We start from the raw sequence: 15477 nt of genomic DNA, 5'->3' as shown, positions 1-15477 counted from the left end.
AAAACAAAGAGTCAGTCTCCTCCACCAGCTCAGCAAAGAAACTTCACGGACTTACTTGATTTCCATTGGTGTTCAGCTACTGCTGTGCATTATGCTCATATGAAAACATCAGGTCAGTAACAGCCTCATGGTTTCCCATGCAGAGAGGAAAAGCGTTACAGTATGTTAAAATTTATAAATGAAAATTAAGCGTGTTGTAGTGTTTGATAAGGCGCATCCAATGGTTCTAGTCTCATTCCTCTCCTTTAAATAGTAACCAATTTAGATGAATAGAGCATCTGCCTGAAATAAAACTGTTTGCTTCTCTTCAAAACCTCGTATTTTGCATACGACAATAATGAGTGACATCAACAATCTACATCAGCAAAGCTCGCTTGCTATTTTTTAAATATCCTCCTTACACAACAAGCTATCTTTTTTTAAAGTTAACAAATGAGTCAACCGGCAAATGACAAAAGAGGGACTTACTCTTTGGCTTCTTTCTCTTCTGGGCCTTCCTGGGCTCCTTCTCTTTCTTCACAGCTTTCTTTGCCTCTTGCTTTACTTTCGAATTGACTGTTTCTAGAAGTCTTTCAAAAGGAGCTGGATCATACTTCTGGCGGTTCGCTGAAACATCAAACATTAACCAACATTGATCAACCTTACAAGAAAAGTCACTGATGTGGCGAAAATGATAAGGGGTTATACAAACAATACACCAACAAAAAAGTACTCCTTACAACATCGAAAACCATGTCCTGAACAGTATGGTATGGGTTTAACTACTCTTCTCACAACACAGTAAGTCTATTCAAAAAGAAAAGACTCAGAATAAACATATTTCCGAAACCACTTAATTCCCGCACTCACTCAAAATCAGTATCCGGCAAAAAAGGTTTCTAGAAACTAAGGTGCCAAATGCATCTGTCTTAAAAAGTCTCAAAGATTTCTCTAGCTTCTTCACCAACTGTAGTACCAACCTTTAGGGGTTACCTCCTCCCTGTTCATTTCGTTAATCATCACCAACACGCTACAAAGATTTCTAAAGCAGACATTTAAAATCAGGTGCAATTCAATATTCAGAAAATCCTGCAGTCTCATTTTGTTTGAATACTCCTCATAAAGGAGAAGGAAGATTGGACCTGGTTGAGTAAATTGCTGAAGCGTAACAGTAGCAAGGTCCATGAGGAGACTATGAAGAAAACACTGAATTTGTCCCTCTCCCTCCCTCTCTTCCCCTCCTTGTTTGCCCTCATGCTCAACTTAATCCACAAGATTACTTTGTCACCCTCCATACCTAAAGCGCTGTCAATCAGAGGCCTGTTTCTTCTTTCCTCTCGACGAAATTTATTCTGGAGGGAAAAAAACAAAGAGTAGCGTGAATTAAGAATTGCAATCTATTAACATAAAGGTAGACACAAATCATATACAAAGCTGTGTAAGTTCCATTGAAAGGAAAAGGCAACAGTATAAATCTGTGACTCTCTCCTTTAAAAAAAACAAACATTTGCACTAAAAAATGGAATTCGGAAGGGGGGGGGGGGGGAGGACATGGGGACACAAGCCTTTATTTGTCAATGTCTGACAAAGACCAATACATCTGCAGAGAGAATATTTCTTCAGTGAAACAGAAGAGATAAAGGTAAAGTTGACTTGTGGCTTCTCCTGAAGCCAATGACACCAATTCTGGCAAAGAAAGAGTGCCACATTTTGAGCACTTAAAAGCTCCATTTTCACCCATGGATGTGCACAAGTTACGACTTTTCTCTTGGCTTCAGAATTTCTTATTCGTGAAAACTCATACGACTTGCTGCACAAACACACTTTGCCATCGCACACAGAAGATGCAAGTTCAATTCCTGTGTGGGGAGAGTTATTATCGAGCATCTTAGTCTTTCAGTTGGGATATCATAACCCTCTCAGCCTGGGTTGGCCCTGATAGGTAGGGCTGAAGCCTGACTCCTTAAAGATCTAAATTGTGTTGACAGGTGGGTGACAAATACCGGCATTATAAAACAAACATTAAATCACTGACTACGGTTCCCGTCACAGGTACGGGGCGGGCGGTCGGTTCGCAGGTACGGATCCCGTACTCCCGACGCCGACGGGATGGACTTTGCGATTTTGTTCCGTATCTTGTGCTCCCATCACATGTACGGGAACTGACTCCAAGATAGTTTTCCCACTTATTTTGTTTCGTACCGAGTTTGGCAGAAGTTTCGGGGTAACTTTTTAAGTAATTGAAGGTGAAGGACAGTCACCTCATCTGGGGTTGACCTAACCGGAACTCGCGCTATGTTTATTTCTATACAGCTGATAGTAATCCGACAGTCGCGCTGAAGTAACAGTCGCATGAACAAGAATCACATAATTTCGCTGTTTTCCATACTCCTGTTCGTTTTGCCAGTTCTAGTGACTCAGGATATGATGTGTCTGATAGTTAGGACCCTGGATATGTACCCAAACACAGCCTGAATCGTAGTTTTAGGGCTAGATCTAGCACAAGTACTGGTGTTGTTGTTCATGCGACAAAATCAAAACTTCATTCCCTACATTTGTCTCATGTAATTCAGTGTATGGGTCTGAATAAACACACAGACCAGCTTTTATATTTTCACCAAACACTCGCACATGGATACAAATCAAAACAGAACACTTTGAACTTTTATTTTTCTTGTTGTGAATTTCATTCTACCTGTCACGTCTCTGGAAATTTTTAGACAAATCAAATTCAGGCTAATTTTTAAACAATCATAAGAATTAAAGTATTAGACCTAGACGACTTAAATTTTTTGCAATAGATTAAATTTGAAAGTAAATTTACTGTGTCAAAAAAATAATTACAATAGGGTATTTCTGAGAGTTGTGGTGGTGTTTTGAAATACCCCCAAAAATGCCAGTACTCAGTGCTAGTGACTGGTGAGAGGGGCCAGTAGTCAGTGAGTTAAGACACACATACATAAAGCTCACACATACACACCAGCTCAAATCAACACAAAAGTACACACATATAGAAACACAAAAATACACACATATACAAACACAAAAGCACACACATACACACCAGCACACACATACACACCAGCACACATCAACACACAAGCACACCATAAACCACTAACTTTTAAGTCCCTTCGTGACCGGTGAGGCATGAGTCGGGTAAGCAGAGAAAAGTCTGTACCACACATACTAAGTCCAAGGAAGAACTTCTCTGTTTCTGCAATAAACACAAGTTGATATTTAACTGGATGACAAAATTGGCTATGTACAAATGGTCGCTTTCAAGGACAAGTGGGATAACCCAGATTTCAGGGGTTTCCAGAAATCTTGACCTACACCAAAAGTGGACATTGCCCTACCTATAGGAGAAATTTGGTTTCATTGGTGTGTATATTTGTTTGGAGATAGAGAAAGCTTTCCTTGTGTTTTAAAAAAATTGAACAAGGTATAAAAACTTTACCTTCGATTTTCTCAAAACAGCATTTTTCGGGATAGCCCCCTTGTGCTTAAAAGCAACCAAATAAGAATGGGCAACAGTGTATATAAAACTGCATCCCCCTAATCCCCCTCCTAAAAAACAAAACAACTTTCATTAAATAAAAGGAACAGAATTCGGGTGGGGGGAGACATGGGTATGCAAGCCTAATAGTTAATAGATCAATGTTTGATGATGACCAATGCATCTTAGGCAGGTCCATGTCTCACGTCTCCATCAATCCACACAATTTAGATGATTTAAAAGGCTGACTATTTCAGCCCTGCTTGCTGGGATCAACCAAGGCTGAATGGACACAGCATCCCAATAGAGACAAATGATACTCGATGATTTTGAAAATTCATCAAAAACAAATCTCATTGATCAGATCAATAAAATAATTGTTCTTCTGTCTCTAAAATAATATCCACAGACGACTTAGGAAAATGCATAAAAAATAAAAATTTTTAATCTAAAATTTGACATGTAAAAAACTTCAGATATTTTCTATCCCAAAAAAACCTATAAGCAAAACTCCATAATATAAAACAAAGCACCATACCATTCCTAAGAACATACCCTTTTCGGTCCATAGCTTTGCGTTTTTCGTTGTTCTATATGAGTTGGTATTGAGGTAACGGTCATCATCGTCTTCCTCAATTACTTCCTTTGGGCTGCCAGTCTCGACTTTCTCAGTGTGGATCAGAAGACTGAAAAAAAATGTATGCATTAATTCTTTAAGTGTAACATAGAGAAGTTTCATTTAGTATCTCTCTTTTCCTAGTGAAACGTATCCCTCTCAGCCAGGGTTGCATGGTCAAAGCAGGTCTTCCAAAAGATCTAAGTTGTGTTGATGGGGGTGAAAGCCCTTAAATTTTAAAAAAGAATTTTAAAAAACTAAATAACAGTCAGCCCAGAACATAATTTTGGCCAAATCTTAGCGGCCAATAGTACTGTACATAAAGTCTGTGTTGCTGCTTTTCAGAAAAGAGGAGCATAGGGTAAAGACGTCATCCCAGAGCTGGAGAGTGATGAGTGATACCCCACATGCGAGAGAGTTGCACTTATTACCAAAGTTGGGAAATAAGGCTTTTCAAATCTCCTAGTCCAATAACTTTTTGCGTACAATAGTCTCCACCTAAGATCCTGGAGCTCAGGAGCAAGGAAAATGCAGGATCTTAGGCGAACCGGGATCTTAGCCGAATGGCCACGGTAAGAATCCACAGTAACTCATGGTCAGGCCCATAATCTGTACAATGAACTTCCCTTACTTTAAAATGAACTGACGTGACTCCTGTGCACTAAAAGTTCATTTCATTTCAGAATTCAGTATTTCCTTTTTTTTGGTTGGGGTGGCTTTTTTAAAAATACTGTGTCAGGTGGGAACCAGTTGGCCCCATGCAACGCTCCCCCACCAAAATGATTTGTTTTCCATCTCTAAAGGAGTTCCCCGCCAATGTCAAGATGCTCCATAAATCGTTGGGTAGTGACCACACCCACCAAATTTTAAAGAGATGAAATGCAGGTTCACTGCCAACAGATGACCCTATTACGCAGAGGCAATCGGACAGTCCACGAGTATGGGCGCCAGTCTGTCTAGGAAGTTAAAACGCAAAACTGAAAGACGAGAGCGATGGTTGGGAAAACGTAAGCATCAACGAGTTAACAGTTTGATAGAATGCAGTCTGGTGCTTACTTCAGTGCCTCCATCAGCTGAAGCTGAAAAGTAAGGAAAATTTTGCTGGGGGGTCTGAAGGTCCCAGCAGGGTCCAGGAACAGCGTCCCGGTGGGGGTTGAGAAATTGAAATTAAGTGCTTTTAGAGGGTAGAAAATGGCATTTGGGAGCCTGTTTGAAGAGACTGCCTACAATCCATAACATTTATTTGTTCGCCAACATTTTGTCTTGTTTGATTTCTTCACCTACATATCTTTCCTTTGCTGGCTATGTTTAAAAGCAGGTTCCCCTTCCATTGCTACTATAATTCAATTAATTTGTCAATTGATTAAAGGCAAACCTGGGAATAATGAATAGATTGGTACCTTCGCAATACCCAGTGTATACCCTAATTTTCCACAATTTTCACTACAGAATGTTGAACGTCACAACCTCAGAACACCATTTCGAATTATTCTTGATTTTAGTAGTTTTAGCATAACTTTCTTTCATCGCGGCCCTTATCGCATTCCCCTGCCGTAGAATCTTCGCATTGATAATTTCTCTAGATCTGAACAATAAATTTGCAAGCAAGTTTCTTTCTGACAGTAATTTTCAGTGTAAGATCACAAGTCAATTTACAATTTACTTGATCAACGCGCATATTTTTAAGCCACGGAAACAGTCCGGAGATAGACAGACAGAATGAGTGAATGATAGAAAGGAGGAAATTGGCCCAAAAAGTTCGCCAGATTTTGATCAATCTGCAGGTAAAAATGTACTGTCTACCAACCCGCAGACGGCACGGTATGGATCTTTTGCTAATGAATTTCGGTAGTCCTACGCTGTCGCAGTTTTTTACGGAGGGAGTTGATAATGATGGATGAACAAGTACGGAACTGGCAGAAAGTACGGATTTCCGTAAAAATACGGAAGAGTGGAAGAAGCACTGTTGCTTGTAGGGCCTCCCCATCTGGTGTGTGATGCTCAGGTGATCAGGGAAAGCAAGGTATTGACGAGTTCACACCTTGGTGCGATCCCGTCTGGGGTAAACATAGAAACAGTTTATCGACATTTACAACACAGATGCGATCGCATTTATGAGAGTGAATGAATGATCCGTGACGCAACGGACCGTACAATGATCACACATTATCGCTACTTTGTTGATCAGCTGAGCGCACCCAGGTTTCTTATTCTTTTTTTTTTTAATAAAGAAAAAAAAAAAAAAATTATGGACCTGAAAAGCGGGATCTTAGCCGAATGTAGCTCCTTCAGTGCGGGATCTTAAGGGGAGGAGCGACCCTTGATTTTGCAGATTTTGGGTCAGGCTATGCAAATTTTCTGTTGGCTGATATTTGAAGATCAACCAGTTTTTTGTCCAAAAATAGCATGGATACATTTGAAAAAGTGTTTATTCTCCACGTAAATTGCCTTTGAAAACATGACAATGGGTTAATATAGTGAATTTTCACAATAATAGTCAGTTTTCGCAAAGTGTATTTTTTTTGCCTTTTTTTCCCTACTCCTTCCTTAGTTTTCATCATTTTGAGATGAAACTTTCAGGAAACATAGATGGCAAGGCTGCCATTAATGTAACAGAGAGATATTTGCGAAAACAATAACACTTTTCCATTGGCAAGCAATTACGCAACCTACATTTTTTAAAAGTTTTTTGTACTTCTGGAAAATTCTCATATATTTTTTTCTTTTGCACTTATTGAAATAAGCTTGCTGTTACATACTCTCACCACATTTGGTCAAATTTGGTGGGTAAATAAGAAAGCCTTAGGGATTTGAAATTCATTGTTTATTTTCAAGATGGCGGCTGTTTCCATAGCAACCGCTGTTGCTATGCCAAAATAAAATGGCGTATCAAGAGATTTTACTATTAGACCTGCATGTGAGCCTCAACCAGATTGTCTGAAAATTTTGCGCAACCCCCCCCCAAAAAAAGCCTTTGTGGGTATCATAAGGAAGGACATCCGACTAACGAGCGACCACCCCAACAAACACAATAAAGAAGAGACCTAACCCTAACCCTACCCCCAAAAAGAACCTGCAACAGGCCTCATGTAAAAAGGCCAAAACAAGTCCTAAATGAAAAAAAAATTTACATTAAAAAACCACACTCCAAAACAAACAAGGAGCATATATAGATCTAGATCTAGATCTATATGGCTTACATCTACATTGCTGTAGGGTTTGATACAATAACACAATAGAATTGGAATATGAATCCTCCTTATAGATCTAGTAATCTAAATAAATCTAGATCTAGATCTAGATCTAGATCTTGTAGAACAAGTGGATAGGAATAGGCCTTGAACTAGAAATCCGCATCCGATTCCGAACAGAGGGACTCAGCTGAGTCTAGATTCTAGATCTAAATAAATAAATAATTCACGCACCTGATGAAATGCTTATTTTTACCAACATTAATATTACAGCACAACCTATGATAGGGTTTGACACAATAGAATTGGAACATGAATCCTCCATTGAGGTCTATAATGATCTATATAAATCTAGATCTAGATCCTATTAGAACAAGAGAGTCGGACTTGAATAAATCCACACGATCTGAACAATTAAATTAGTCAACAAACGAAATTCAAAATGGCCGCTCGAGCACGAAACTGAAAGTAGATAATTTAGGTTGTCGTCCTTTTTCGTATTCGCATTTCTACTCAGGTTCCGACAATTATGTCGGAAACGCCGACGTCGGCAATCGGCGGTGCGCGCGTCAGCGGTCGGCACGAAAATGAAAGTGCTGACAAAGCCGACGGGAGAAAAAGGGGTCGCTGGCAGTCGGCCAAGCCTCGCACTACGCACATTGACTGATACAGGCGGGCCTAGCGATAGCATCGGCCGGTTCGCGGGTCGGGTCGCGATTGTCGGATTTCAGACGATTGTCGGCAAACATGCAGGTCTATACTATGCCTAACTTATATGTGTACTTAGATTTGATCTTGGGCAACAGACATAAAAAATGGTCCTCAAGGGTAGCTCCTCCCGTTAAGATTAGCGGTGGCCTTTACATAGTAAAAATTATGTTCTTTCAAAACAGCGGGATCTAAGGCGAACCAGGACCATAAGCGGTGGGATCTTAGGTGGAGACTACTGTATATAGAAGTCTATTTTCATTTTAACACTGTCAATTTTATCATCCAACTTTTCAGAATCACAGACTTCCAAATGACTCTGCTTATATATCACCTTTCTGCATATGATAAACTATTATTAACACCTGACAAGATATGATTGAACCATACAATAAACTTACAGTCTGTTAATAGATAAGAAGATTTTCCGGGTTTTTGTATGCGGGTATGTTATTCTATAAACAACTTAGAAATGCCATGCACCAGCCGAACTAGTGCACCTTATATTAAGAGTTAATGCACTGGCCCTTCCAGTCAGAGCAATAAAAGGTGCATGTCATCAGATGCAACCTGAGATATAAGTAAAGCTAAAAGAAGTATTAAAACCAGACACTCAATTTTGAGGTCATTCACAGGCCTGAGACTCTCGTTTCTTTCCAAGACAAGAAATTAAACATTGCAAATTTACAATAACCATATAAACAGTGTACCTTTCAGTATTCAGAATAATATTTCCATCTGGTCCAATCATTACTTGAGGAGCTGGTAACGAAGCACTTTGATTGGACGACTCAGCATCATCGTCTACGGAAATAGTTACATGTGCGGCTGTTGAAGAGGTTTCGTTTTTCACGGAAGGCTTCTTTTTCTTTTTCCTGAAAAAAAAAAAATCACTCCTCTGCTTAGACGAAAGAATTTTTTTTTTAATAGGATCAACAAACAATGCAAGTAATTGATAAAAAAGTAGAAGTTCTAAAAAAATGACTCTCATAATTATTAAGTTCTGGCATTTCATTTTTCCACAATTCACATATGGCCTTAGAGGGCATAAACTAGATTTAATATTAACACTTAAAATTCTCAGACCTTGTCAAAACATTTTTGAAAGGCACGAACACAACCGAACACAGTCGCATCTTTTCACAGCCACAACTACTGTGCTTTCCTCTTACATTCCAAGGCAGTCATGAGCGAGGATGTGAAAAAATAAAAGAGACACAATCCACCGGGTACTCACGGGAAGAAATTCTGCTGGGGGTTCCAGGACAGAAGGTCACTCATTTTCATTTTCTGCCTGTCTGGGGATTTTTCTCGACTCTGTAGTAACTCAGTGCATGGCTTCCTCATCTGAAACAGAAGGATTGTATCGGATAGCCAGGTCACCAACAAAAACAAAAATGCCGCTTAGTTAATTCTGAATCATGAAAATGAGACTCTTCAATATCAAAGCCATCACTATCCATTATATATGAACGTTTAACTTTTAAAGAAAAGGTTTCATGCAATGATGTCAAAGAAATTAAAAGTAATTTAATAGATGTTGATCTTAATGGGATCAAACTCATAATATCACTTCTCACACTCACCCTCCTCCTTCTTGGCTTTTTCACTTCAACATCCTCCTCTAATTCCCCTCTTCGCTCCTCTGTGGGCTCCAGAGACACAGCCTCAGACATACAGGAAGTGTCAGCCTCTGATGGGGCCACTTCCTCCTCCATAGCCACACTCATATCCCCCTCCACTGAGACGACCACCTTGCCATCTTTCGACAGTGAAGATGTCATGAGCGGAGGCACAAAAGGTGCGTCCTGAGGGGTGACAGGTGATGACACAGACGGCAGCTCAGCTACTGGAGTCGACAGCCCGGCTGTTTGTGCAGGCTGGGCCCCAATGTCTTCTCTACCAGGCTCTTCCAGGGGCTTCTCTGACAGCTGCAGACTGGGACCAACGTCGCTGACACCATCTCCGCTCTCAGACACGGCAAAACCGCCACGAGGCTCAACACCAAGAGACGATTCTTCTGTCTGCTCACTAGGGGTGACAAAAGATAAATATAATACAATTCAAATCAACGAATTTCTGAATTTCAAACTGCTTTTGCTGATGTTAAATTTTGCATCCCATTAAATACAATAAGGTGAGTCATTTCAAAGATGCAGTTATGTCTGATTATTTTATGAAAAAAGAGAAAAATAATTCAAAGGCACCCAGAATCAAACTTTAAAAGTCTGGAGAATGCCCGCGTTTTTTGTTAAGCAAATAATGATGTGAAGAGCAGGGTTTGAGCCGCAGTTAGTCCCTTCAGAGCGAGATCTAAGGGATTGCTTTTGTGAAATGAAATTCTTTTTCTTAAAACAGCGGGATCTAAAGTGAAACAGGATCATAGGCAATGGGATCTTAGGTGGAAACTACTGTATCACTTCCCACCCTGACGCACGGTTGTTTAAAAAAATCAGGGGGGTGTCAGCCACTTCAACACCCCCCCCCACCCCACCCCCCCTCCGACAAATTACATTCACCAAAACATGTTTAATTTAAGCCAATGACAGATACAATTCTGTAAACACTTCAGTATTGTGGACTGTGGAACCGTTGTAAGACTTGTCCAGAGGAAGGCCGTCAAGTAGAACAGAAATATTAGGGCATACTGTCAAGTGGAACATTAATTATTTTCAAAAGAAAAGAATACAGTATACAGGATGGTTCACAAAAACCGCCATCAGGACTCACCTCTGCGACAGAGAAGATCCAACACCACTGTCACTCACAATACTCTCTCCGTGATTCCCCATCCCATCTTTCTCAGCACTTGTGTCTGGAATTGATCCCACATCATTTTTAGAGGTTGGCACTGCTTTTACTTCAACCGTAACAGCCTCTGAGCCAGACACAACTGTATTAGCTGTCTCATCAGTATCCTTATCAGCTGCCGGAGTAGTCGTCGCTTTGACATGACCTGACTCACTGCCACCAGAATTTGCTGCTGTTGCTGATGTGGGTGCTCCTGCTGAGGATGCAGCTGCCGGTTTTGCTTTTGCTGCAGCAGGACCTGACCTTGCAACTGAAGGCCGGATATTTGGCTTGATAATGATACGCGAGCGTCGACATGACATTTTGCTGGATAGCGAGCTTGAGTCAAGTCACTTTTATGACCCAGAGCACTGAAAATAAAAGCAATAAGAACAAGACCTTCATATCTGTGCGAAAATTACTGTTGCAAACTTGTAAAAAATCTTTATAAGAATTTGAACATGTTCAGCAATAAATATATTTTGAGTTGATTTAAGTATCATGTCCAGACTTGTTTTCCCATCCCTATAACCAGTGACACAATTTTTAACAAAGATTCATGTCATGTGTTGTCTATCTTTAATATTTCTGAGTAATTCTGGCAGAATGAAGACAGAGCAATGAATTTCATGACAGAAAAATTAAAGGAGGAACAAAGTTTAGAAATACCTGCCCTGACGGCCACCTCTATAAGACGGCCACCTGTACAAACGGCCACTTTCCATTTCCCCCCTTGCGTTTTTTCTGTATAATTTAACTGTGCAAAACGGGCACCTGTCCAACGCGACCATATTTTAGCACACAACCCCTATCACACTGTCTTAGACGGCCACCTTAGTTACTCCATTACGTTTTGTCATAAACTGTGCATTGGCCCCTGGCATTGTGGGCGAGCCGTCATAATTCAATCACCTGTCACTGTTGTTGTTAGGTAGTCCCTCCAACCGATCATGTTGCGTAGGCCCCTCCCACTGTTGACCAATAGGTAACAAATTTTCAGCTGCCATTTAGGTAAGCGTGTGATCCCTCATGACCTATAAGCCCCGCCCAGAACTCATACACAAATCGTAAGTGAGATGAGTGGTCACTGTTAACCCAGCTGTAACAAAGTCACAATGGACGTCAACATGAACTTGAGACGGAAGCGTTGCTCGTTCTCCGAGTGGTGGCGACCCATGTGTTTGTTTTACCATAGCACTCGGTCCTCCTTGTCTGACACATTTCATTTTATTGTCGCCCTTGCGCAAAAGCAGCAACAAAAGAAAAAAAAAGAAGGAAAAAAAACACAGCGAAAACAACAATAACAACAACAACAACAATGCGGCTATCTTCGGTTGGAAACTCAGAAAGGAAGGGTTTGTTTTCTTCATCTTGATCAGTCCTGCCTAAGACGGCCACCTGTCTTATACGGCCCTTTTCTCTTTGACAATGGGTGGCCGTCTTACACAGGTTCGACTGTAGATTAGAAGAAATTCATGGGAGCCTATGTCACTAAAAAGCTTTCTTTTCCTGTTATAAGTGAGTGACCGCACCGACTGCTGTACTTATTCTCAAAATGACTACTTTCAATACAAAATGAGGAGTAACTGAGAAATCTAAACTGTGTCCATAGATGAAGTATAAAAAGAATAAATTATTTCAAAAGGTCTAGACTCTGGTAATTGGGTGAAATTTCGTAATTAAATAGTCTGGCATTCAAGTACAAAATAAAATCAAACGATTGAATTTTTAAAAAGGACTAACTCTACACTTGGACAGAAAACCTAAAACTAAAAACCTTTGCGTAATATACATTGGCGTCAAAAAGAAACTTGAGAATTATGCAATCATCAAATCATCGTGTTTAAGCCTCGCATTACCTACTCATGAAGCATACCAATTTAAAGCTATAAAAATTTTGCATCATCTGACTCATTAACAATTCATCTATGTTAAGAGACGACCGAGATAAGGTCACTCAAATTTGACCTTTAAAAAATCAAGCTTGGCAAAATTGTGCGAAATCATAGAAACATAAAATTGTCTTCCCGCATGTATAGAGGAGAATCAATATTGATAGAAAGGACATACATTACATATCCAAAGAAGGGAGAATTTTGTATTGCAATAAACAATACTCTATTTTGATGTTTTGTCCCGATAGTTTCAAACACAACTGAAAACAGCAATCACAAATACCACAGAAAACTTGGACTTAACATTAATCGTGCTCATTATTATTTTGCTTCGGAGCCATTAGTTTTGGGTAAAGCACAAACCCTTTGTGCATCGAGTCTATTAAATTTTGGACATAAGTACCTGTCATTTCATCCCGAGCGTAAAAGAGAGTGGCAAACAAAGAGTTAGGAGCAAAGTTGCGCTTCTTCAGCTGCTGTTTCGTGGTATTTCACTTTTCACATATCTGTAGAATTCACATTGGGGCTCTTTACTGTTGACCACTCCAACATTGATTTGATTTGGTTTTCCAAGAATTATCTAGTGACACTGGCCTTGTGAGAAAGTTGTCTGCTATTCAAGGAAATGTCTACTTGAATGACACCATGACAAAAGTAAGGGTAAGACATAACATTCCAGCACTCGCGCGATGTCCACTAAACCAAGCCATCCAATGATCCGCATGAGGGAGGTTCTGTTCATTCCACCCCAGACCACCCAGAGCAATAGCATTTTCGTGGCCTCTGTTTCTCACTGACAGATGAGTATGTCCAAAATCTAACTAATACAGTCCATGTGCAAAAAAGTTTCGCGCTCAACACAAAAACATTAGCTCCAATACAGAAACAAAATTGACACTAATGACCACATTATGTTAAGTCCAGGTTTGGAGTGCTATTTGTAACTGCTCTGTTCTCCAACATGTTCAAAAATATCATCAGAAGATGCTGTTCATTGCAGAGACAATAATAATATTCTCTTTTCATTTGATATTCAATACATGTCCCTTCCACCAATGTTGATTCTTTTCAAATAAGCGCGAACACACCTTTTCGCGTTTCTCTGATTTTGCTCAATTTTGCAATGCCTGATTTTTTAAGGTCAATTTTGAGTGACCACATCTCGGGCATCTGTTAACATAAATGAAATATCGATGTGTCAGACGAAGCAGAATTTATTTAGCTTTACATAGGTACTCTGCATGATAGGGCAGTGCAAGCCTATAACACAATGATTGGGTGATTACATTTTCAAGTTTTTTTGGGGGCGCCACTTACAGAATAATTGGCCGCGGCTATTCGGACTCAAAAAAAAAAAACTCCGATGCGCGTGCGCAATCAACGGGTGAACCGGAAGTGAAGTGGACAGGCAATTACCTTTGCCTTCGGTTTTTACTTACGATCTGGCTTAAATTTTCAATACAAATTAAGAAAATTAAGTATTAGTGACTTCAAAAGTGAGCAACAGAGTTGCAAAATTTGAAATACTACACAACAAAGGCAAATAGGGAAACAGCCATCTGAGCTCACAGCAGTGAAAAAAATTGAAAATCAAAGTTTCAGACCAAAAAAGGATTATAACAGTATCAATAGGTCGTCTAAACCCGCTTTATTTGACGAGAAAGACAAAATCATTGCTAGATTGGAACTTATTGGAAGTCCAATCAGAATTAAAAAGAGAAAAGTTACAACCCTTCCAAAGGAACAAAAGTCAGTCATTCAAAGTAACAGTGGTCTAAAAGAAAAGATTTTCCAACAGCATACCTTGCATGATGTTCAAATAAAATCAGGACAATACAATCAGTGACGGTGGGTGGACCAAAATTAGGGAGGGGCTAATGTTGCTTCCATTTCTTTAGCACCAAATAGCAAGCAATAAGCCCCAAACAGTACTGATTATTCTATGATCACGGTGAGCCACGGTATTTTGAGAACCATTCAAACAAGAAGAGGTACCTTTGTCTTCCGTCTCTTTGTTCTAGTTAGATTCTTCTGGATGAAAAGGTTGCCTTAAAAGTGGTTCCATGTGATTTATAACTGTTAAATCTCATCCGCACAAACACAAACATGCACACATAGCACTTTAAGTATATTCCGTCTGTGAATGAGCTAGATCAGTTGGCCGTATAGTCGCAAAATGTAGAACGCACCGAACAAAGGTCCAATGAGCGCGTGTAATTTTAGGTGGTATCTGTGTCACTGGGAGAAAGTGAGTAGTAAACTTTCACCTCATTGTCAAGGCTAGGAGAGTGTGAGCCGCCAGTACAGTGTTCTTTTTTCCTGTCTTCTACCTTTTTTTTACAAGAAGAGTTTCATTATGGTCCGTGGGAATGGGGTCATCCTGTGAGCCTAAAGACATTTGATTGGCTGTTGGGTTACTATAGTTATAAGCGGTGGCAACAGAGATAGGATAAACGAGCAAGCGGCCAAGCTGATCACTCTGTACTCTGTGTTCATTGCATGCGAACATAAAGGTTTCAACTGCTTATTTCGTATTCAACCCTATCCCTGGAGTTGTATTCTTCACATTTTAGAATACTTCAGGGGTGAATATCTCTTTGAAACTTTCAGTATTTCGGTCAAAAAATCATTTTGACAGAAAGCTATGAAAAGCGTACGGATCGAATTAACGAGTAAATTTCCTCCTTGGAAAGTGGTGGCACAGAGTTTCCCAAATCGTATGGACACGATAGACTATAGTAAAACATGACGTACGGATAGGGTTAAGAAACTCTCATTAACTTTGGGATGGAGGGGGGG

At 39.9% G+C, this 15477-nt stretch overlaps 1 protein-coding gene across 1 annotated transcript; it reads right to left on the bottom strand.

Annotated features, from left to right (window-relative positions):
- Window positions 1-334: 334 nt before the first annotated feature.
- On the bottom strand, window positions 335-11401 carry LOC101855811 (transcription factor TFIIIB component B'' homolog). Its single transcript, XM_005104398.3, has 8 exons — window positions 10724-11401; window positions 9580-10024; window positions 9231-9340; window positions 8704-8868; window positions 4034-4164; window positions 3102-3196; window positions 1277-1331; window positions 335-606 (listed from the first exon to the last, which is right to left on the bottom strand). The coding sequence occupies exons 1-8, from the start codon at window positions 11104-11106 to the stop codon at window positions 410-412; spliced, it is 1581 nt and encodes a 526-aa protein (XP_005104455.2). The 5' UTR covers window positions 11107-11401; the 3' UTR covers window positions 335-409.
- Between the last annotated feature and the right edge of the window lie 4076 nt (window positions 11402-15477).

This window comes from Aplysia californica, unplaced genomic scaffold (assembly GCF_000002075.1).
Source record: "Aplysia californica isolate F4 #8 unplaced genomic scaffold, AplCal3.0 scaffold00418, whole genome shotgun sequence".
Classification (NCBI taxonomy): domain Eukaryota; kingdom Metazoa; phylum Mollusca; class Gastropoda; order Aplysiida; family Aplysiidae; genus Aplysia; species Aplysia californica.
Note: the sequence above shows the minus strand (reverse complement) of the source record. Positions and strands in the feature narration are given on the sequence as shown.